The 22,965-nt window shown below is 35.6% G+C and overlaps 1 protein-coding gene and 1 pseudogene across 2 annotated transcripts in view; one reads left to right on the top strand and one right to left on the bottom strand.

The window, feature by feature from the left end:
- Positions 1 to 2,563: 2,563 nt before the first annotated feature.
- On the bottom strand, positions 2,564 to 7,251 carry LOC149845306 (uncharacterized; annotated as a pseudogene). The gene is made up of 6 exons (XR_016427659.1): positions 7,237 to 7,251; positions 5,252 to 5,842; positions 4,066 to 4,114; positions 3,301 to 3,402; positions 3,141 to 3,209; positions 2,564 to 3,059 (listed from the first exon to the last, which is right to left on the bottom strand). The product of XR_016427659.1 is annotated as an uncharacterized LOC149845306 (transcript).
- Positions 7,252 to 7,403: 152 nt separating this feature from the next.
- Positions 7,404 to 22,965, top strand: part of LOC149845305 (Transcriptional coactivator/pterin dehydratase) — a 48,344-nt gene continuing 32,782 nt past the window's right edge. Inside the window, exon 1 of the mRNA XM_089995682.1 lies at positions 7,404 to 7,791. Coding sequence (XP_089851808.1) covers positions 7,477 to 7,791 — 315 coding nt within the window. The 5' untranslated portion in view covers positions 7,404 to 7,476. The remainder of the gene's footprint in view (positions 7,792 to 22,965) is intronic.

The following is a 22,965-nucleotide window of genomic DNA, read 5'->3' as shown; positions in this document are numbered from 1 at the left end:
TTTTCTAGATGAATTCAATCAACCTTCTAGCAAACTATTCACGAAAATGTCAATTATGTAACAACAATTTTAAGTTTGAAATTTAAAATATTTTATCGTTATTTTACCTTGACCAACCCAACACCAGACTAGGGGGGACACCCGAGCAGCAGCGTAGAGGTTCACGCACACCCATCCTACACAAGATTAAGGAAACAAAATGGGTTTCTAATGTGCTGTTTTTCTATGTTCAAATCAATATTTGTAAAATAGGCACTCAAACACCCTATCCAAATGGCAAACTACAATTTCATCTCATTGGGCTGTTTCATCGAACAGTTGGTGAGTGCCCCAAAAATAACGTGCGAACAATGCTACCCCGTACAACAACAAAACAACAACTACGCCTTCATCCCAAAACAATTGGGGTCAGCGATATGAACCAAAAAAGAAATTCATTTTGGGTCTTCCACATGAATCCTTTTCCTCCAATCATTTCTATCCAACGCCATGTCCTCGGTGAGGTTCAAAGCATTCATATCCTTTCCTATCATCTCCATCCAAGTCTTCCTAGGCCTACCCCGACCTCTTTTAACTAATATATTTTCCCATTTCTCCAACCTTCTAACTGGAGCATCATTAGGCCTTCGCCGAATATGTCCAAACCACCGTAAACGATTCTCTCGCATCTTATTTTCAATGGGTGCAACACCTACCTTCTTACGTATCTCTTCGTTCCGAATCTTATCTTTTATTGTATTTCCACACATCCATCTAAGCATCCGCATCTCAGCTACACTCATTTTTTGAATATGATGTCTCTTGGCAGCCCAACATTCCGTACCATATAGTAAAGCGGGTCTAATAGTCGTCCTATAAAACTTTCCCTTCAACCGCAATGGCATTCTACGATCGCACAGCACTCCAGTAGCACTTTTCCATTTCATCCACCCAACCTTTATCCTATGATTTACATCTCCATCAATTTCTCCATACTTTTGAATGATGGATCCCAAATATTTGAAATAATCATTCACCGGTATATCTTGCTCACCAAGCTTCACTACACTCCCATCACTACTTCGTTGCTTACTAAACCGACATTCCATATATTCAGTCTTACTCTTACTCAACTTAAAACCTCTAGCTTCCAATGTCTGTCTCCATAATTCTAACTTAGCATTAACCCCAGCTCTAGACTCATCAATCAAAACAATATCATCAGCAAACAACATACACCACGGTACATTTTCTTGAATTGATCTCGTAAGCTCATCCATCACTATCGCAAATAGGAAAGGGCTTAAAGCAGATTCTTGATGTAACCCAACCGTTATCGGAAAATTGGTTGTCACCCCTCCACAAGTGCGGACATTGGTTACTACTCCTTCATACATATCTTTAATTATACTAATGTACTTGAGAGAAACACCTTTCTTCATCATTGTCCACCAGAGAACGTCCCTAGGTACTCTATCGTATGCCTTCTCTAAATCAATAAAAACCATATGCAAATCTTTGTTCCTCTCTCTATATCTTTCAATAAGTTGTCTAAGAAGATGTATAGCTTCCATAGTTGATCTTCCAGGCATAAAACCAAATTGATTCTCCGATATCATGACAACCTTCCTCAACCTAGACTCAATCACCCTCTCCCAAAGTTTCATAGTATGACTCATGAGTTTTATACCACGATAATTTGTGCAATCTTGTATATCACCCTTATTCTTATATAAAGGCACCAAAGTACTCTTCCTCCACTCATTAGGCATCTTATTTGTTCGCCAAATCACAAAAATATTGTGAACTGATTCCCTGTCTAAATAGCAAGCAAAATCTAAAATATAACAGGATTCAAGTTCACAGCAATCAAGCTCACATTCAGCCCCAAAGAAAAACAGGTTCAAGTTCAACGCCTAATCAATTTAGGTGAAGCTTGAGAACCACAAGATGTTCCAGCTCATATGTGAAATTTTAACTCAGAGGTGTTAAATATACATCGTCTTAGCAAAACAAATCAGTTTGACGCAGACTGATTCACGCCCAAATTGATTACGCACAAACCCAGAGGACGAAAGTCCAAACTGAACATCTGTCCAGATATTTCACTAATAGATTTTTAGGTTCAGATTTAGTTTCAACAGGTTCTTGAACGGTAAACTGACTGGAGTTGTAAATCGTGAACCCAATATGCAAGAGATACTCAAAGACGTATTCCCTGTCATGAACCATTAAGTAGCAGACCTGCCATCTCAAATGAAAAAAAATCATAAGCCCCAAGCAGATTCAGTGGTGACGGTGACAGACTACTGCAAAACTCAAAACAAAAACACAAAAGACGTTGGGGAAGGGGTTCTTTCCTTGGGTCTCATGTTGCCACCCAAGGCTTCCCAACCCCTCCCCCCTTCTTTTTCTTGGGCAGCACAAGGGAAAAAAGGGAAGGGAGGACAAGAGTGAGAGAGAGAGATAGGCTGAGTCCCTCTTTCTCGTACAACTGAGAAAAATCAACTTGGCTCACCAAGTTTCTAACATGTTCTTGAACTTCTTAAATTAGGGATTCACACATACTTCTCGTTATGATCTTTTGAACAGTATTTCAAGGGGAGAGAAGCTAGATGCCAGCCACAAAGGATATGAATTTGTGTATGACAATGTTGCTGAATGTTAAAAGTTATAAAGATACATTTGTCTTGACTCACTCTTAATCTCGACACATCCTCGAGTTCCCTGTCCATATTGATAAATTTCTCCACCAAGTCCCTCTTATCACTGATGAAGAACAGAGAGTCATCATCAAAGAAAGAATGGCCCCATGAGAAGGAACCAATTTTGCACGGGATGATGTTGCCAGCTACCTCCTTTGAGTGCATCTTCCTAGAGAGCCTCTCCATAACTAATAGAAACATATAAAGAGAGATGGGATCTCCCTGTCTGAGACCCAGTCCACTAGTGAATTCATTCCCCCACCTCTCCATCAATCACCACAGAAAATAAAGAGGAAGACACACACAGCATGATAAGTTGCACCCACTTCTCACAAAATCCAAAATAGCACAAGAAGCTCTCAAGGAAGTCCCAGTCTATGCAATCGTAGGCCTTGGCAATGTTAGTCTTGAAAAGAATGAAATAAAGAACCAAACATAAGTTGAATAATACATTACCTGCCCGCAGGTCCAATCAGATTCAACATGTGAAGATTCCAGGAGCTCCTTAAATGCATTTTTTGCCACCTATTTTAAGGGGGAGGGGGGCAACTAGATGTAAGCTATAACTTTAAATGGTTAGAAATCCAAGCAACAAGAAGAAAAACAAGAAAAATACCTGCTTAGTGGCATAAACCAATGACTCTTCATCAACAGCCTTCTCCTCCCGCACTGGTGTCACATTGTCCTTTCAAGTGACAGCCATTGCCCTTTTAGCTTCCTGGACAAGCAGAGTGAACATCATAATCACAATGAACCATCTAAAGCCAAAATCCTTCAAACAAAAAGCAGCCAAATTTTCTTTTGATCAGATTTGAGGACCCTTGATTTCTATTTGGAAGTTTAAGTTGTCTCACCCATGCCAAAAAATTTAAATAAACAAGCACAAGATTTGCATGTCACACACACACACACACACACACACACAGAGAGAGAGAGAGAGAGAGAGAGAGAGAGAGAGAGAGAGAGAGAGAGAGAGAGAGAGAGAGAGAGAGAGAGAGAGAGAGAGAGAGAGGTACTCCCTATGGCCTTTGCCCAAAGAAAAGGACACATTTTTTAAAGCTTAGTTAAAGGAGTTCAGCATAATCAGATATCTACTAGAGCTATTAACGAATCATCCAGAAAGAAAAAATAATTAAGAATTCTGCAAGAACATGCCCCGCATGCAGGCACGAACGCAAAGGGATGGATGAACCCACACCCACCCCTCCCCTCCCCTTCTCAAAACACAACACACACACACACACATTTAGATTGCTTGGTGACCTTGTTATAATAGTACCTGAAAAATTTTCCATCGAATAACAATAGTGAAATTGAAAACAACCATAAAACAGCCGATGTAAGGAACCAAATGTCCAAAATAGCCAAAGTAATCACTCACTTCCTTCTGGAGTAATAAATTCCTTCCAGACAGTTGATGCATCAGCCCTCTGCAATATAAAGCAAAATCAATGGATTTGACAAGAAAGAAACAAGAGAATGAAAAGAAAAGGCAGCAAGAGGATAGATCTAAGAAAATATATGTTTCTGTAATTAACACAAAAAATAACTTGACTAGAATCAAATTAATTGGAATTTGGAAACAAATTATAGCAAAAGCAACAGATATAAGCAGAAAGAAGCAAGAAAATACAAAGACAAGGATAGCAGAAAAATATATTAAGAACACATAAAGAAACAACATTAGCATTCCAACCCCTAACAATTCCAGTAGCTTCAAACCATTGATGCCACATCATCATGTAATGAATATAGTGTTCTATCAAGTCAACACTAAACTCGCTGGCATAGTTAACCAGATCAGGACAACTATAATAGTTGTCAAAGCATCAATGGCTTCCGTCATGGGGAATACCGGAGATGGCAAACAATGTTCGCAAAAGCTACTGAACTTGCCGGTATAACAGATAAAGAACATCTCCCGTGTAATAAAACATTCTTCCAAATAAAGACTCCAACAAATAGTGTTGTTCCAAATCAAGACTCCAACAAATAGTGTTGTTCCAAATCAAGACTTCCAAATAAAACTACCTGTCATTAATTTTTAATATTGGCAGAAGGTTTACATAAATGAAGCAGACAAATGAATATCATATCAACCAGTCACAACAAGCAGAAATTTTTTGCCTTCATGTCAACCAGTCACAACAAATAGTGCTGCAAGCTAGTTCAGGTTTAGATTCTTGTTTGTATGTACTAGGAAACTAGGAACTGCAGAAGAGAATGGCTTGCGGTTGTGGAAAGATTTTCACAAAAAGGAACCAATCTGGATTGGATTGAAGGCAATGAAAAGAAAAAGAAAATCATCCCAAAAGGATGCCACTATTTTCCAACCCAATATATACAGTACAAGCTTCATAGATGGAGGACTAGTTCATAGGAGTCTTATCTAGAAAATGGCAGTAAACTCAAACCTACAACAATGCTTTCATAAAAATTTACAAATGCATCACAGGAATTACATGCAGATTATACCAATACGCAATAGCAAAGTTGCATAGCACCACTCATCAAACTAGAGGAAGAAAAGAAAGATGACCACCAAAAGGCCAACCAATATAAGGTACCTCTGCAACATGTTGTGCTGTTGTGCTCCAGGTGGTTGCAGACAATATCCAAGAGCATAATCTCCATGAAATGGGAAAGGCAACCCATATGGAAAACCAGTAGGCGCACCATAAGCATATGTATCAGGGAAGCCATGCATGTGGAAGCCAAACAGTGAAGGAAAGAGACCAAACCCAGGAAAGCGTGAAATTCCCAAACCTAGCAGCTGCCACAGGCGCACCCATGAAACCAAAGGCGTGCTGAGCGAAATGGTTGGGGTCCGAAGACGGTGCTGTTTCCTGCCTCTGGCCAGCAGGACGAATTGGAATTTCCATACCAGGGATCGACCTAGACCTAGGATCCGTTGATGCTTTGCCCCTGCCATAAAGAGGAACCAATTTCTCCTCCTGCACGAGTGCTTTGCAAATAGGGCAATCAGAATGGGAATGAACACGAAGCCATCTATACAGGCAAGGCTAGAAGAAAATATGGCCACAGAGGGTCACTACTGGATCTTGTGCTATTTCCAGGCATATGTTACTTTCAAAACTCCGGGCATCGCCATTTCCAGCGCTGGAGCAATAATGATTTTCATGGGATTTGCTTGATGTCTCACCATTGCATCCACCAAATCACTTACCAAAATGATATCTATACATTAGAGATATAAAGGTTAAAGCTTCACAACGAAAAAAAGGAAGAAAAAAGAAAGGAAATACTATGGCGATTTAAGAGAGCGAGAGAGGACCTGGAGGTTGTTGTCCTTGATGTACAGTCAGAACTTCTTGGCGTCGTCGGTGCTAGAGATCTCGGAGACGCTGAGGAGAGAGAGAGAGAGAGAGAGAGGAGGGTTTTGGGAGGGAACGAAAAGCGAGAGGGTGTTGCGTGTTCTCCCGGGAACACTACTACTCCTTTTACCGTGATGCAGTGAATTTCTGTGCCGGCAAAAAACTCTTTTACCGTGGCAGCGCCAGCAAAACTATATTTTTTTTACTGTAAATTGAAATCTTTAAAATTGCATATATTATATTTTTTTCATATAATTTATAAATTCGCATAAATATATTTGCAAAAATTTTATCGTGAAAATCTGATTGTTTTGCAAAAATCTTATTTTTTTTGCATAATCACTAAAATCATAAATACCTAATATATTTGTAAAACAAAAGAATTTTCATAAATCAGCATGATTGCCTAAAATATGTTATGCCAAATTATGAATTATGTGCAAAAACATATGATATATACAATTTTAGTACTTTCAGTTTAAGTAGAGTTTTACAAATATATTTATGTGAAATATTGATGTATATACTATTACCTAGAATATTTATGATTTTGGTAATTTTTATTTTATTGAAAATTTATAAATAAATTTATGAAATTTAGTGAGGTTCGTATAAAAAAACTTGTGATTCTGGCTTTAAGGGAGAGTTGAACCTACCAGATGGGTGATACAATTTTATTATAATAAGACCTCAATTCATTTACGATTTTGAATATCAAGAAAATATAAGAAATTATAAGATTTTTAAAAAATTGAGTCAAATTATTCATACAACGATCATTTTTACACATATAGTCAGATTAAGATATTCATTAATCAATCAAATAAGAAATACTAAACCAAGTCCGAATCTGACATCAGTCAATCAGTTTAGAAATCTTCAATCAAATCTAAATCTGGTAAGTAATTGGATTTGGTTTTCTTTACCAAGTCCAACAATTAGGAGTGGAATTCAGGTGGGATGTTAAGACCCCAAATCCCAACCAGGGTGTTAACTGGTCGGATCTGGTTTAGACACAGGTGAGTCTAAACTCAAATCTGTTTTTGAGATATTGGTACCAGGTCCGGATTCGTGTCTTACCATCAGAAAAACCAAACGTGGGTCCTTAAAAGATTACATGAACAAAATCCGATAAAATAATACTTTTTAGTTTTTTTATATTAAAAGATCACAGGTCTTAATCGGAACTTGGGTGGGGTATGAAATTTCACGAATACCATACCCTCGTCCATGTACTAATCGGATCCCTTGATATTGACAAGGTTTCTAATAGCACCTTTTTTTTTTATCACCAACCCTTACCTATAGGGTTTGGTACGGATCGGTTTCAGGTCCAACCCGACCCATTGACACCCCTATACCCAGCACCAACGACTTCTATCCATCCACACAGTAGAGGGAAGAGAGAAATTTCCGGAAGAGGGTGGGAAGGAAAATAAAATTCGAGGGAAAATTTTATGGCCGCTCATCTCTGCTCGATTCCGACCCCGATATTCCGGCGCCTTCCAGACGGTGGAAGGAAGAGGGGGCTGAGGGTTGATCTCAGTCGGGCGTTGGGGAGCGACCCCCTGGGGGAGTTGGGGGCGAGGGACCCTTTCCCGGCCGAGGTAGAGAGCAACTTCGCCGACAGGGTGTTGGGCAACGCCAGCACGGAGCACCACATCCTCATCCCGACCGGCTCCGCACTCTCCCTCTCCAACCTCCGCTGCCGCCCCGTCTCGCTCTCCGACCCTCCTTTGTCCCACGACGACGCCCAGAAGCTCCTCAAGAAGGTGCGCCCCCAAACACCCACGGCTCGTTTCTCTCTCCCCTCTTCCTTCTTCTGCACTCTTTCTTTTCCCCTCTGTGCTGTTTTTTCTCTTCTTCTCTGATGGTGGGCACATTGGGGTTTTCCGTTTTTGGTGGAATCCGGTCGGTGGGAGAAGCAGATGGGAATCCGAGTCGTATCGGTTCGATGAGAAATGAGCTTGCACTTTGCAGAGTCGACTCGGTTAGGGATGGGACGACTAAACCAGGGGTCCTTGAGTCTGAATCGGTTCTTAATTTGTGGTTTATCGCGACGTATCGGTCATTGAGGGGGTTCGGTGACTATTCTCAACTAAATCGAATCGGTTCGATCAGCAGTTGAATCGGGGTTCGATGAGCCGATTCTCAACTGTATCGCTTCGTCATACTGGGTAAGCTGAAAACATATCCGATTGTAATCGGATGCGGATATGGTTTTGGTTTTTTGCTACCAAATCCTACGGATATGCGGATTTGATAGATATCCTTATCCGACGTATATGCAGATTTGATAGATATCCCAATCCAATTATAGGTAAAATAGCAGATTTGGTATGAGCTTTTCAAGATCCTAAATTGAATCCAAAACAGAATCCATTTAGGCAACATGTGATTAGTCGAATCTGGTATTGGCCACATCCAACCCGGATCCGAACCTTTTACATCCGCATTGTTTTTCATACCGTTCACAAATGTGGATGACTCACAAGTTTCATAAGTGAGAAAATTCTGAAAAGTCCCACATTTTCTTAACAGTGGCTCACTCATCATATGATCGATTCCCAAACCAAGAAATCATATGCAAATCACTCTCATTTTCCATTTCTCATGTTTTTAAAGGATTTTTATGTCAATGAAAGACAATTATCATAATAAATTGAAAAAAGAAATTCAGTGTGAAATCTTTGATTTAAAAAATTCATGCCCCAATATTTTACTTTAAAATTTCTTATTTTAAATTCTATTAAGGCAAATCCTTGGCTCTATTTATACATATATCTATGGTTTAAAATGGAAGCACAAATTTCAGCAACTTTATATATATATATATATATATATATATATATATATATATATGGGTAACTGAAATATGTTTACCAACCAAATATGTTTAATGGCATGCAACAAGATTTTCATAGGTTTTTTTACTTTTTTTTCAAAAATTTAACCATACAGATGTGATCTAGACTCTTGGTTTTATAGAAATAGACTCTTGGATTATCTAATTATGATGTATAAGAAGGATCTTTTAAGGGTTGAAAACCAATGACTTAGAATTTTTATAAATATTCAAGCATAAAAATCACATTTTTTGATCCGATGACGATGATTCAAAAGTCAATTCCTAGCAAATGGACCACACCACACCGAATGCAACTACAGGGTTAGATTTACAAAAAAAAACTATAAAAATCTTGATTCATACCAACAAACATATTTAATTGGTAAACATATTTCAGTTTTCCACACACACACACACACACACATATATATATATATATATATATAAACTAGAATATGTAAACTGGTTGAACCATCAGGAACCATCCGATCTGAAGATCGGACGCTTCTTGTGCAATCCCTAACCAGAGTTACTAGAAGCTTCTTAGATAAGTGAGAAGTCCGCTTTTCGGAAACTCGCTTCGGAAGCACGATACTCCTCACTTCCGAAACTTGATGGAAATCTCGATTCTCCCATGCTTCTCTTATGCTTTTCACATACTTCATCTATTCTTCTTGTATATTTTCTCACTCTACTTTTCATATTTTTTATGTGTTTCCTCTCACGCTTCTCACTCACTTTCACGTGTTTTCTCTAAATTGGCAATCATCTTTTTTAGATTTTGTTAATAAATTAATTTTTATAGTAAAAATTCATAAAATTTAAGAATAGTCACTTTTATTTTAATTTTTATTTGTGTTCCATTTTGATTCCCGTTCAATTCTTATATTGTTTTTTTTTATTCCTCGCTTCGTGCTTCCTATACATTTTAAAATGCATCGCTTCTCGCTTTTGCTTCCCATATCATTTCCTGCTTATGCTTCCTAGTCTGGTAACCTTGTCCTTAACCCACCCCATCTTCTCTCTCTCTCTCTCACCCATGCCGGAGGACCTCCACCATGGCGGGGCGGTGGGGAGGTCATCCGACGGGGCAGAGGCGGAGGAGGCTACTATTAAAATATATGGATGTTATATATATTTTGTAATGTCCACTAGGGGCAATTTGATCTTTTCATCATTTTATAAATATTCATGTCCATTAGAGACATTTTTGTAATTTTATATTTTTCTTTTCTTTTTAATTTATTAAAGGGGTAAAAAGGGGATCCCGTAAGAGTCATTGGGACTCTCCCCAACCATCACAAATGTGACCATTGGAGAGCTCCCAACGACACTTTTGGGAGCTCCCCTTGGACCCTCTTGTGGTGTATATAAAGATTACTTCTCCCCTATTATTCTCAATATTTTTTCAAGCATTTCAATAAAGGCTCCAATATTATTTCAAGTTCTCTTATCTCTTGTGTATGTTTTTTGTGTTTGCCCTTTGTGGCATATTGTATCTTGTCCATTAGAGCCATTGTGCTTATGTGATTGTCCCTTCTTGTAGTCACTCTGTGATATTGTTTTTGACATTTGTATTTCCCTACATGGTATCAAAGCCACTAGGTGTTGAAGCACTCTTGAAACTCCTCTCTCTTATGTTTGAGTGTTATTAAACTTCATGCTCTTGTTCTTCTTTAATTCTTCCGCAATGGCCGACAAAGATGCAAAGATCGACCTATCATTCGAATTAAATGTGACCAACTATAGAATGCGGGCGACCGCTATGGAAAACAACCTCAAAGGTAAGAAACTTTGGGGATATGTATGTGGAACCGTTCCAGAACTACAATTGAAGTTCATCAAGAAGGAAGGGAATGAAGAAAAAACTTTGGGTGATGAAGAAAAGACCAAAGCTATTAAAAAATACCATTCTAAAGTTGAAGATTGGGAAAGTGTGCATGCCAAAATATTGGCATGGTTTATGAATAATGTGGAGCTCAAGATTTGTGCTAATCTAGCCAAATTTAAAAAGGCAGATGAAGCATGGTTCTTTATGAAAGGTATTTACACTCAAAAGGACCTTTCTAGACATTTCTTTTTACAACAAAAAATAAGAGGAACCAAGCAAAGGGATATGAATATTAGAGACTATTATATTACTCTATCCCCTCTATGGGATGAACTTGCTCTTCTTAAACCACAGTGGGAAGGAAGCGCTATTGCCATGAGGTAAGAGCAAATGGAGAGAGAAAGATTTTTTAAATTTATATATGGACTTCGTCCCGAATTTGAACAACTAAGATTATTCCTTCTTCATAGGGCTTCTACTCTTCTTAGTGAAATCCTTTTTTATTTATGCCAAAAAGAAACTCACTTGGCTCTTAAAAAAGACTTTAATGAGGTCCATGTGGTATCTAGACCGAAAAATAACATGAGGATATATAAACCTCCTCATTTTTGAAAAAATAAAATGGTGGAGGAAGAAAAATTGTTTATCACCATTGTAATGAACCAGGCCATCTTAGACCCGATTGTCCTAATCTTAAAAAGAAGGCGACTTCCGTTAGAGACAGTCTAAGCAATTCAAGTGAAGAATCAAGAAGAGATGGAGACATAAAGGACTTCATTGCTAAACTTACGAAAACTCTCTAATAATTTATGAGAATCAACTCTTCCACACCTTCCACCTCTGGTGCCGCGCTCTCATCAACTCTCGGTATGTTCTCTTGGATCATTGATTCGGGTGCTTCCTTTCTTATTACTTAAAATGCATCTCTTTTATCCAAACCGAGTCTTAACTCTTTTAAATCATTTGTTTCCACGACCGATGGAACATTATTAGATGTTAAAGGGATGGGAAACCTTGAATTTTTTTTTTAGTCAAGGCAAAAAATTTTATTTTCAAAAAATTAGGATTATTTCAAAACTTAACTTAAATCTTTTTTTCGTTTCTCAAATAGCCGATTTTGGATGTAGTGTCTCTTTTTAACCAACCAATTGCTATGTGCAGGATCTCCGATCCGGGAAGCGAATTAGGCAAGGCCATAAAAGAGAAGACCTATATTACATGATTTTTTTGTCTTTGCCATCCAAATCATTTTGTAATCATGTTCAATCTAAAGATAATGTTACTTGGCACAAAAGGCTTGGTCACCCTAGTATTTCTAAGTTGGATCTTTTTTCTTTTTTGAAAAAAATTTGTAATGAAAAAGAATTTACATGCAATAATTGTATCCTTGGAAAAATGCATTCTCTTCCTTATCCACGTAGCAACTTTATTTTCAAGCGACCATTTGAATTAGTGCATTCAGATATATGGTGTCCAACACCCATTATATCTAAAGGAGGATATTCATATTATGTTGTCTTTATTGATGATTTTACTAGATATACTTAGGTTAGCTTTATTAAAAATAAATTCGATGTTTTTTCTATTTTAAAAAAAAATCATATCCTTATTCAAAATCAATTTCAAATTATTATAGTTATTTTTATATCCGATTCTGAAGGTGAATACATGTCAAATGGATTTCAAAACTATCTTAAACAAAACAACATTATTCATCAAAGATCTTGTCCTAAAACTCTTCAACAAAATGGTTTTGCCGAAAGAAAACATAGGCATTTTATTGAAACAACAAGAACTCTTCTTGTCTCTAAAAATGTTCCAAAGAACTTTTGGGCCGAAGTCGCTCTTTTCACAATTTATCTTATAAATCGGATGCCTTTCTTATCTTTCAAAAATATTTTTTCTTTTGAAAATTTATTCAAAATATCCCTGAATTTTAAAAGATTAAGAATTTTTTGTTGCAAATGCTTTGTTCTTTTTCAAGGACAAGATAAACTTTCATCAAAAGCTCTTGAATGCGCTTTTATTGGCTATGGTGAAAATCAAAAGGGGTATAGGTGTTATGATATTAAAAATAACAAGCTTTATATTTCAAGAAATGTGACTTTTCTTGAAGAACAAAATGGATTTGAATTTCAAAAATCTAAGGAAGAGGTTGATTATTCTTTTATCTTTGACTTATTGCCTAGAAATAAGTCTAAAGATTTTAATGATACTATTTGTGATGACAATTTTCATCAAAATGATGATTGTCACAATGAGAATCCCATTGATATACATGTGTGTACTATCAAAATGCTTTCGACATATATTCTTAAGACATTTTCTTAGAAGACCAAGTTGAAGAATCTCTACTTAAGCAATCTTCTAGGAATAGTAGACCTCCTAAAAAATTTGTGTCATATGATTCCTTTTCTTCAAATTATAGAACTTGTCTAATGATGATCCATTCTTATCACGAGCCTTCCAACTTTAAAGAAGCCAAGCGACATCCACATTAGATTGATGCTATGAGACTTGAATTAGAAGCACTCAACAAAGTTAACACTTGAACAATTGTAGGTCTCTCTTTAGGAAAAAAGGCTATTGGATGTAGATGGGTTTATAAAATCAAAACTAAGAGTGATAAGACATTAGAAAGATACAAAGCTATGTTAGTTGCTAAAGGGTATGCACAAAAATATAAAATTGATTATAAAGAAACCTTTGCTTCGGTTGCTACGATGATTAGTGTAAGAACTTTAATAGCCTTAGCATCTATTAAATAATGACCTATTTATCAATTAGACGCCAAAAATGCATTTTTTAATGTGAACCTTTGTGAAGAAGTTTACATGGATCTTCCATTGGGTCTTGAGATTGAGAAAAAAAAAATTTCTTAAACTCAATAAACCTCTTTATGGTCTTAAACATGCTCTAAAAGCTTGGTATGATCGTTTTAGTAAAGTTGTTCTTGATAATGGTTTTACCTCTTGTTATACTACTCTTTTTGTTAAGTATGCAAGCAATCACATAACTATTTTATTGTTATATGTTGATGATATGATCATCACTAGGAATGATAAAAAGAATATTGAGTTTAATAAAAATATCCTTAAAAGCAAATTTTGATATGTCTGACCTTGGATTTTTAAGGTATTTTTAGGGATCAAAGTTGCATATTTTTCTCGGGAATATTTTGTCCCAAATGAAGCTTGCATCAGATATTATTGATAAGTCTGGTTTAACTAGCCGAAAGGAAGTGGAGACTCCAGAAGTAATCAAAGCTAAGATGAGAACCGATGAAGGAACTCCTTTAGAAGATCCCACTCCTTATCGTCAATTGATTGAATCACTAACATATTTATCTATTACCGGGCCAAATATTGCTCATGTTATTCACAATGCAAGTCAATTTCAAAATACTCCTACTACTTTTCACATGGCTACCATCATGCGAATTATCAAATATTTGAAGGAATCCATAACTAAAGGACTATTCTTATCTTCTTCTTCATCTCCTAATTTAGTTGCTTATATTAACTCTGATTGGGGTGGTAACCTCAATGATCATATTTATATAAGTTATTGTGTTTTTCTTGGAGAATCATTAATCTCTTGGAGATGTAAGAAACAACAAAAGGTGTTTCTATCTTCCACGAAAGCTGAGTATAGGGCGATGACCACAACTACCACTGAACTTGTCTGGTTGAGAAGTCTGTTTAAAGATATGGGAGTCATTATCTCTATTCCTTCGAAGTTGTATTGTGACAATAAGAGTGCCATCTACATTGCTAACAATCACATCTTTAATGAACAAACAAATCACATCAAGATGGACTGTTATTATGTTCGAGATGAATTTTTACGGAGCACCATTCAACTACCATATGTCACTTAAGAGTATTAGCTAGCATGCTTCTTTACCAAAGCCTTTTCATCACTTCGTTTCTACTTTCTCCTGAGCAAACTCTCGCTGATCTCACCGTTAGTTTGAGAGAGGGTGTTAAAATATATGGATGTTATATATATCTTTTTAATGCTCAGTAGGGGCAATTTGGTCTTTTCATCATTTTGTAAATATTCATGTCCATTAGGGACATTTTTGTATTTTTAGATTTTTTCTTTTTCTTTTCTTTTTTGTTTATTAAAGGGATAAAAAGGAGATCCCTTAAGAGTTGTTGGGACTCTCCCCAATGGTCACACATGTGAATTTGTGACTGTTGGGGAGCTTCCAACGACTCTTTTGGGTGCTCCCCTTGGCCCCTCTTATGGTGTACATAAAGGGGACTTCTCTCCTATTATTCTCAATGCTTTTTCAAGCATTTCAATAAAGGCTCCAAAATTATTTTAAGTTCTCTTCTCTCTTGTGTATGTTTTTTTGTGTTTTCCTTTTGTGGCATATTGCATCTTGTCCATTAGAGACATTATGCTTATGTGATTGTGCCTTTTTTTTTTGCACTTGTATTTCCTTACAGCTATGTGCAAAGATCAATAACGAGAGAGAGAGAGAGAGGAATGTGCATAGAGGAAACAAGAGGGACGAGAGGGCGGTGGGGAAGTTTTTCGGCTGTGGTGGAGGCCGAAGATAGTGGTGGGGAGGCTGGGGATGGTGGTGGGGGAGGCCAAAGATGATGGTGGTGGAGATCGGGGAATGGGTGACGGAGAGAACCATGGACCTAATTTAGTTGGGGCTGGGTGAAGCACAGGAATGAGAGGGAGGGGGGAGTGGGGAGGCTCTCCGACAGTGGTAAAGGCCGAAGATGGCAGTGGGGAGGCTAGGGATGGTGGTGGGGAGGTCGAGGAAGGGGCGGTGGTGGGTGTTAGGATAAATGTATCCTTGGTATGTCTACATATATATATTTATTTATGTATATATATTTATATTTATACATATATATTATATATTATATATAATATATAATATACATGGAGAGCATGGTCGACCTAGGTTGACTAAGCCCTTGGTCGACCTAGGTTGACTAAGCCCTTGGTCAACCTAGATTGATTATATTCTAGCCGTTGGAGGCTAGTCCAACGGTTAGAAGGGTCTCTCTCTTCCCTTTAATCCCTCTCTCTTCTCTCTTTATTGGACCTATAAATATGGGTGAGTGTGTGACATTGTAAGTGAGAGAGTGATGGGTAGTTTCTTAGGTTTTGAGTGTTTGTAGTGAGACTCCTTTGTAATTTTTTATTTCTTTTGTATTATTTGAATTTCATTCTTAATGAAATTGTTTATTTTCAAATCTTGTATTCTATGAGTATTTGTATTGTGAATGTGCGTTTATCTACGTTGTATTTTTGGTCCATGGGACACATTCCGGAGTGCATTGGAATTCATGCCATTTCGTGACATGGTATTAGAGCGAGGCATCAGGGTCTTGAGAACCGATTTGTCTTAATGGATGGTATGGATTCAAGAATTCTGCATTCCAATTATATCTTTCATATATATGGTAAGTATTTTTAAAAGGGTTATGTTAAAATTAAATGTTTTCTGAAATATGTGTTGATATATGAAATATACATCTTAGATTATGGATGTGTATTGAAAAATTTTATTTTACAAAAATATGTGGTTTTTTAAAATCTTATGTGTTTCATGTTTTACAAAGTAGTAAATTTCATGTTTGAATGTCTCTTAATATATATATGGACTATCTTTGGGATTTTTTGTGATGTGATCAAGCATAAAGTTTAAAAGATGTATTGTATGATCTATTCTAAATATAAATGTGTTTTCTGTGTTCTTATAAGGTCTTTCGATTATCATGTGAATGTGTTATTTCATGTATGTTTGTATGTTTGAGTGATATTGCTCTATTAAGTAAGATTATTTTCAAATGACTTGTGTTGGATTAAGGTACTCTTACGTATATGCCTCAAATAGTTTTTATTGAATATCATAAGCATTACTTTTTTATCATATACTCAAATGCATATTTTTTATTTTTAAATGTGTTTATCTTAGTGGTTTCTTTCTTGTGTACTCCATCTTGGAGATTGTATATTCGTTGCATTATGAGAAAAATCTTTTGTTTAATGTGATCATATATATATATATATATATGGGTTCATACTTATGTATGTTATTAAATCTTTAAGGCTCTTTGTGAACATTTTTTTAATAATGTCAACAATTTCGTGTTTTTTTTGTTTCTCTTTAAGAGGATTGTGCATAGCCCTTAGTTGGCTCTTTGTATCTCGCCCACTGGTGTCTTTGTATTTGTGTGATTGTGTACTCTCTATTCCCCTTTGTGGTATCTCTTTATGCACTTAGCTCTCTTGGAATCTCTATATGTTGTCTTCAATTGCATCATAGTAGATTTAGATATAACTTCTTAAAATTATATGTATTATTCTTGTCTATTTAGTGAGATTTATTGGATCTTTTGAATGAGATGTGCCTTAGTGCACTTGTTTCTTGATTGGTGGATTTATGATCTTTTTAAAGATTCTCAAACTTCATAATTCCATATCGCTTATATTGAGCATGATTCTTGTTTGCTTATTCAAGGTTGTAAAAATTGTCATGTGACATATTGTTGTGCATATGAATGCATAATATTCATTCTAAGATTTCATCTCCTTTATTGGATTTTGATTTAAAATTTTGTCTTTTCAAATCAGTTTCTTTTTATGAGCTCACCTATCGGAAAATTGATTTTCGTGGGTATGTATTGCCTTTTTATGGCATTTGAATTGTCCATCATTGAATTTTATATAATGAATAATTTGTTTTTGGCTTTATTGTTATTAGGTCAGGGTTAGCCGTTGAGGTGAGTTATATGTGCACCTCATGTCATCTTATCAATATAGTTTCTTAAGTTTATGAGTGACGTATTGTCATTTTCCTTGGGTTTGAATGAAGAATGATTGGCATCTGAACTCGTGGTTGGGGTGAGTTGTATGTGCACCTCAAGTCATCTTGTCAGTATAGTCAGGTGTTTGACCTCTTTTTCTATGAGTGTGTTTTAACACTCATTTGTTTATATGACCATTGGATGCTTGATATCTTGTGATGGTAGTTATGTTTTTGAAACCATGGAGCTTTAAAAGATTGTTAAAATTATTATTGATGGCATTAGTTTGTTTCTCATTACAAACTCTCTTACCTCTTGTGTTTTCTCCTGTTATGCCGCATATGTAAATGTCATTATACGTAGGCAAAAGATGGTTATTCACACTTTTGTGTGTTTGTTTAGCCCATAAGTGACATTGTTATTATTACTCTTGTTCTAGTAGCAGATACACTCATGTTGAGTGCCATTATATATAGACAAAAGATGTTTATTCACACTTTTGTGTGTTTGTTTAGCTCATAAGTGACATTGTGATTATACTCTTGTTCTAGTAGCTGATATATTTATGTTGAGTGTTATTATATGTAGACAATAGATGGTTATTGATACTTTTCTGTGTTTGTTTAGCCCATAAGTGACATTGTGATTATACTTTTGTTGTAGTAGCAGATACACTCATGTTGAGTGTCATTATTTGTAGACAAGAGATTTTATTCACACTTTTGTGTGTTTGTTTATCTTATAAGTGGCATTGAGATTACGTTGTTTTAGTCGCTGATACACTTGATTTTTGAGGATTGAAGGTCTGGTGAGGTGATTGCTTGTGGTGGTCAAACTAGTGTTAAGATTTGCTAATATCATTCATTGTGAGATTTTTAAATCTTTTCGTAATTTTTTTAAACTCATTTGCTCTTGTGTGAGAAATGATTACTAAAATATTTTTATGCAATTTTGCATTTAATATTGCTTAGGTTGCATGATTTATCCATAATTGATTTGTAATGAAACATGGGATCACAAGTGATATCTCTAAACATGCAATAACAAGCCACTAATGGGCATGATACATAAAGTCACATGGCTACTAATGGGCAAAATACATAGAGTCACAAGATGCCTAGGCACAATAGCACAAGTGAGCATAAAATAAATAATGTATTTTATTAATAAGATGCTCTAAAGAACAATACAAATCAGAGGGGAGGTCCCCTATTTATACAATAAAGGGAAGCTCAATAGAGCTATTGGGAGCTCCCCAATGGTCCTATAATATGGACAATTTTGTCCATGGTCAAAATATAGTAAAAAAGGTAAAAGAAAAAAAGTAAAAAATAAAAACCAAGAAAAGTCCCTAGTGGCCTGTGCTAAGTACATATGGTAAAATGATAAAAATTCCACTGAGTGTTATGACAATATACAACTATATATATATTTATTTGGATATATATGTATATAATAGCATACATTTTAACATCCCCCTCAAACTTACAGTGAGATCATCTAAAGTTTGTTGAGTAGAAAAATAAAACGAGGAGAGGGAAGAGCTTTGGTGAAGAAATATGTAAGTTGGTACTTCAATGTGATATACAACAACTCAATAGTTTCTTTTAAATATTAATCACGAATATAGTGACAATCCATCTTAATTTGTTTGGTTCTTTTATAGAAAGTGTGATTGCTTGTTACGTAGATTGCACTTTTGTTATCACAATACATCTTCGAGGATTTAGAGATGGAAACTCCCATGTCTTGGAGAAGAAACCTGAGCCAAATAAGCTCCATTGTTGTCGTTGCCATTGCTCGATATTTTACCTCAGTTGAGAATAGCGAGACCTTCTGTTGTTTCTTATACCTCCAAGAGATCAATGAATCTCCTAAAAAAATACAAAAACTAGTAGTTGAGATTTTATCATTTGGTTTACTATCCCAATATAGAGAGTTAAATCTAAAGATGTGAAAGATGATAAAAAAAGCCTTTTTGAGATAGTGTTTTTAATGTATTGCACAATCCTCATAACTGTAGCCATGTGAATTGTGGTAGGGGTATGCTGAAACTGACTTGCGGTATGAACCCATTAGCAATATCAGGTCAGGTGATGGAGAGGTAGGTGAGAAATCCAATTAATTGACGATATGGAGTAGAATCTTCAAGTAATACGTCATCTTCAAGTCTTAATTTTGCATTTATAACTTTTGGGGTCTCCACCTTTTCATCTGAAACTCCTAACCTGACACATGTCAACAACCAATTTCATTTGGGAGAGAATATATCCTCTAGGAGTGTAGGCAACCTCAATCCCTAAAAAATATCTCAAAAACCCCAAGTCAGACATATCAAAAGTTTTTTTTTAAGTTGATTTAATTTCAATAACTCCTTTGTCATTTTCTATGATGATCATATCATCAACATATAAAAAAAAATCACAATGGTAGGACCTGTTTTCTTGATAAAGAGAGCAGTGCCAGTATAACAAGTGACAAATCCTAAATTAATGAAAACATTACTAAATTTATTATACCAAGCCTTAGGAGCTTGTTTAAGACCATACAAGGCCTTTTTAAGTTTTAAATTTTTTTTTATTTAAATTAACCCTTGGGTCCATGTAAACTTCCTCACCAAGTTCTCAATTTTAAAAAATATTTTTAACATTTAATTGAAAAATAAACTATTTTTTAATAGAGGTAATGACAATGAGAGTTTGAACGTTAGTCATTCTTGCGATATAAGCAATGGTTTCTTTATAATCTATTTCATATTCTTGGGTGTACCCATTGATGACTAATCTTGCTTTATATCTTTCTAATGATCCGTCACTTTTGGTTTTGACTTTAAATACCCATCTATATCCTATAGGTTTCTTACCTAAAGGAGGACCAACTATTTCTCATGTATTGGCTTCCTAAGAGCATTAAGTTCTATTTTTATTGCTTAATTCCAATGCGGGTATTGTTTGAGATCATTATAATGATATGACTTATAATAAGAGAGAAGAGTTATTAAACGTGCTCTAAAGATTGAAAAGAATGAGTCATATGACACAAATCTATTTGGAGCACTAGAGATTCGACTTGTTCTCCTAAGTTGGGATTCCCCTAAGGATATGTTTTGAAAGAACTTGTCAAGTGCACATGGGTGATTACCTTCCCCTCGTCGAGTATATACATGTATATCATTTGGTGCATTTTCATTCAAACTTTCATGTTGATGACAAACTTCATCAACAATCGGATGATCAATACTAGAGTTATTGTCCAAGTAAGAATCAAACACTTCAATAGAGTTAGACTCATCATATCTTCACAATAGATCAAATAGAAATTAATAGTCAATTTCTTCTTTAGGTTCTTTGCTATCAAACCCATTTTTATTTTCAAGAAAGGTGACATCTTTTGAAACATAAAACTTGTTATTTATTGAATCAAAACATCGATACCCTTTTTTATTTTTACCATAGCCCAAGAAAACACATTCAATGGCTTTAGGAGATAGTTTATCATTTTTATAGGTAAGCACATGACACTTACTCCAAAGATTCTTAGTCTTTTAAAATCGGGAGTCATTTTAAAAGTTGTTCAAATGGAGGAACATTTTATAATGAAGACGAAGGAGTTCGATTTATTAAGTAGGTTGAGGTTAAATCAACTTTGGCCCAATTTTTTTTGGAATGTCCTTGAAATCAAAAGAGTCCTAGTGGTTTCTATTATATGTTTATGCTTTCTTTCCGCTAACTCATTTTGTTGCGGAGTTTTAGGACAAGATCTTTGATGACAAATTCTATTTTGTTTCAAGTAGCTTTGAAAATCATTTGACATGTACTCACCTCTCGAATTTGATCTGGGAATGGATATGTTGCTAAAAAATTGATTTTTAACCATTGAATGAAATTTCTTAAAGAAAGAGAACACATCAAATTTAAGATTTAGAAAATAAATCCATGTGTATCTAGTAAAATCACCAACCAAAATAACATAATAGGAGTAACCTCTTTTTAATATGATCGGTGAAGACCCCATACATCCTAATGCATTAATTCAAAAGGTCGAGTATAAATAAAAGTTCTATGATGAAAGAGAATAACTTATTTTTAAAAAAATGCAATCTTTACAAGATATATCTTTTTCATTACAAATATTTTTTAAGAAAGGAAAGAGATACATTTTCGGAAAACTAGGATGCCCAAGTCTCTGATGCCAAGTGTTAATACTTTTGTCTTGTACATAATTACAAACGAACTTGGGTGGAAGGGACAAAAGATTCATAAAGTAAAGATCGCCTGTCCTATGGCCTTGCCTAATCAGCTTCCCTGACTGGATATCTTGCACGATGCACTCTTTAGATGAGAAAGAAATTTTGCAACCATGATTAGAAATTTGAGAGACGTAAAAAAGATTTAAATTTAACTTTGGAACTACTCTTATTTTTGCAACAAGAATTTTTTGAGAATTTTTTGAGTCAAGAGTTTCAATACTATTTATTTTTAAGGAATTTCTATCGGTCGTTAAAACGTAAGATGAAGTGAAATTAATGTTAAGTTTGGAGAAGGCATTATCATGAGGGGTCATATGAAAGGAATCACCTGAGTCAAGAACTCACATACCTGGAGGACATGAAGAAGATGCAATGGTGGCACCCGACCTAGGAGAGGATTTGAGAAGTTGTTGAAGTGCCTCCTGAAAAGAAGTGATTGGACCCGACTTTTGTACCGGACCGGATCCAAATCCAAACATAGTGTTGTAATTCTTTTTGTTATTAAAGGGTATTTTTGTACCCTAAAAGTATGTATTAGTTAAATACTCATACCCTAATATAATGAAAACACGCTGAACACTTTAACGTGTTGTTTTTCTGCAGCCTCTTTCCCATTGTCGTGTTTTCTCTTTTCTTGCACAAGTGAACCTGGAGATCATCGTATTTTAACATGGTATCAGAGCAGTGTTAAACTGGGCCTAGGATTGTTTTTCCAGAAGGAATGACCACAGAGAGAAGATGATCTGATTTTTTCCTCAACCCCGATTTCTGCATCTTCTCCCTCTTTTCTTCTTTGTTTTCAAATCTGGTAAGAACGTCAACATCTTCCTTCCCTTACCTCTTCTTCAGATTTATTTGTGCGTCTCCTTCCTCCTCCTCCTCGGTTTCAGTTCTGAACGGATTTACTTTCTTCTTTAGATCTGAATCTCTAGAGATTCAGAATCAGTTAATCTATTAAAAAACCAAAGGGTCCTCATTTGGGTCTCTTGACGTCATTTTTGAGTCTCTCGACGTGAAGAGACATCGATTAGTTTTTGGCAGTCGACCAGAATCCTATGCTTGCTGAAATTAATGTTTGTGAGTCTTCAGTTTGCATAATCTCTATCTCGAAATACTCGTATTCCTGTCTTTCATGTTTTTTGCCTAATCTGGAACCATTTTCTGTTGATAGTTAGTTTTCTTTACTGTCGATCTGAATATTATACTCTCTGAAATTCATATTTCTGCTATCTCAGT

This window comes from Nuphar pumila, chromosome 2, assembly GCF_984573655.1.
Source record: "Nuphar pumila chromosome 2, dmNupPumi1.hap1.1, whole genome shotgun sequence".
NCBI classification, from domain to species: domain Eukaryota; kingdom Viridiplantae; phylum Streptophyta; class Magnoliopsida; order Nymphaeales; family Nymphaeaceae; genus Nuphar; species Nuphar pumila.
This window is presented reverse-complemented; position numbering and strand designations above follow the sequence as displayed.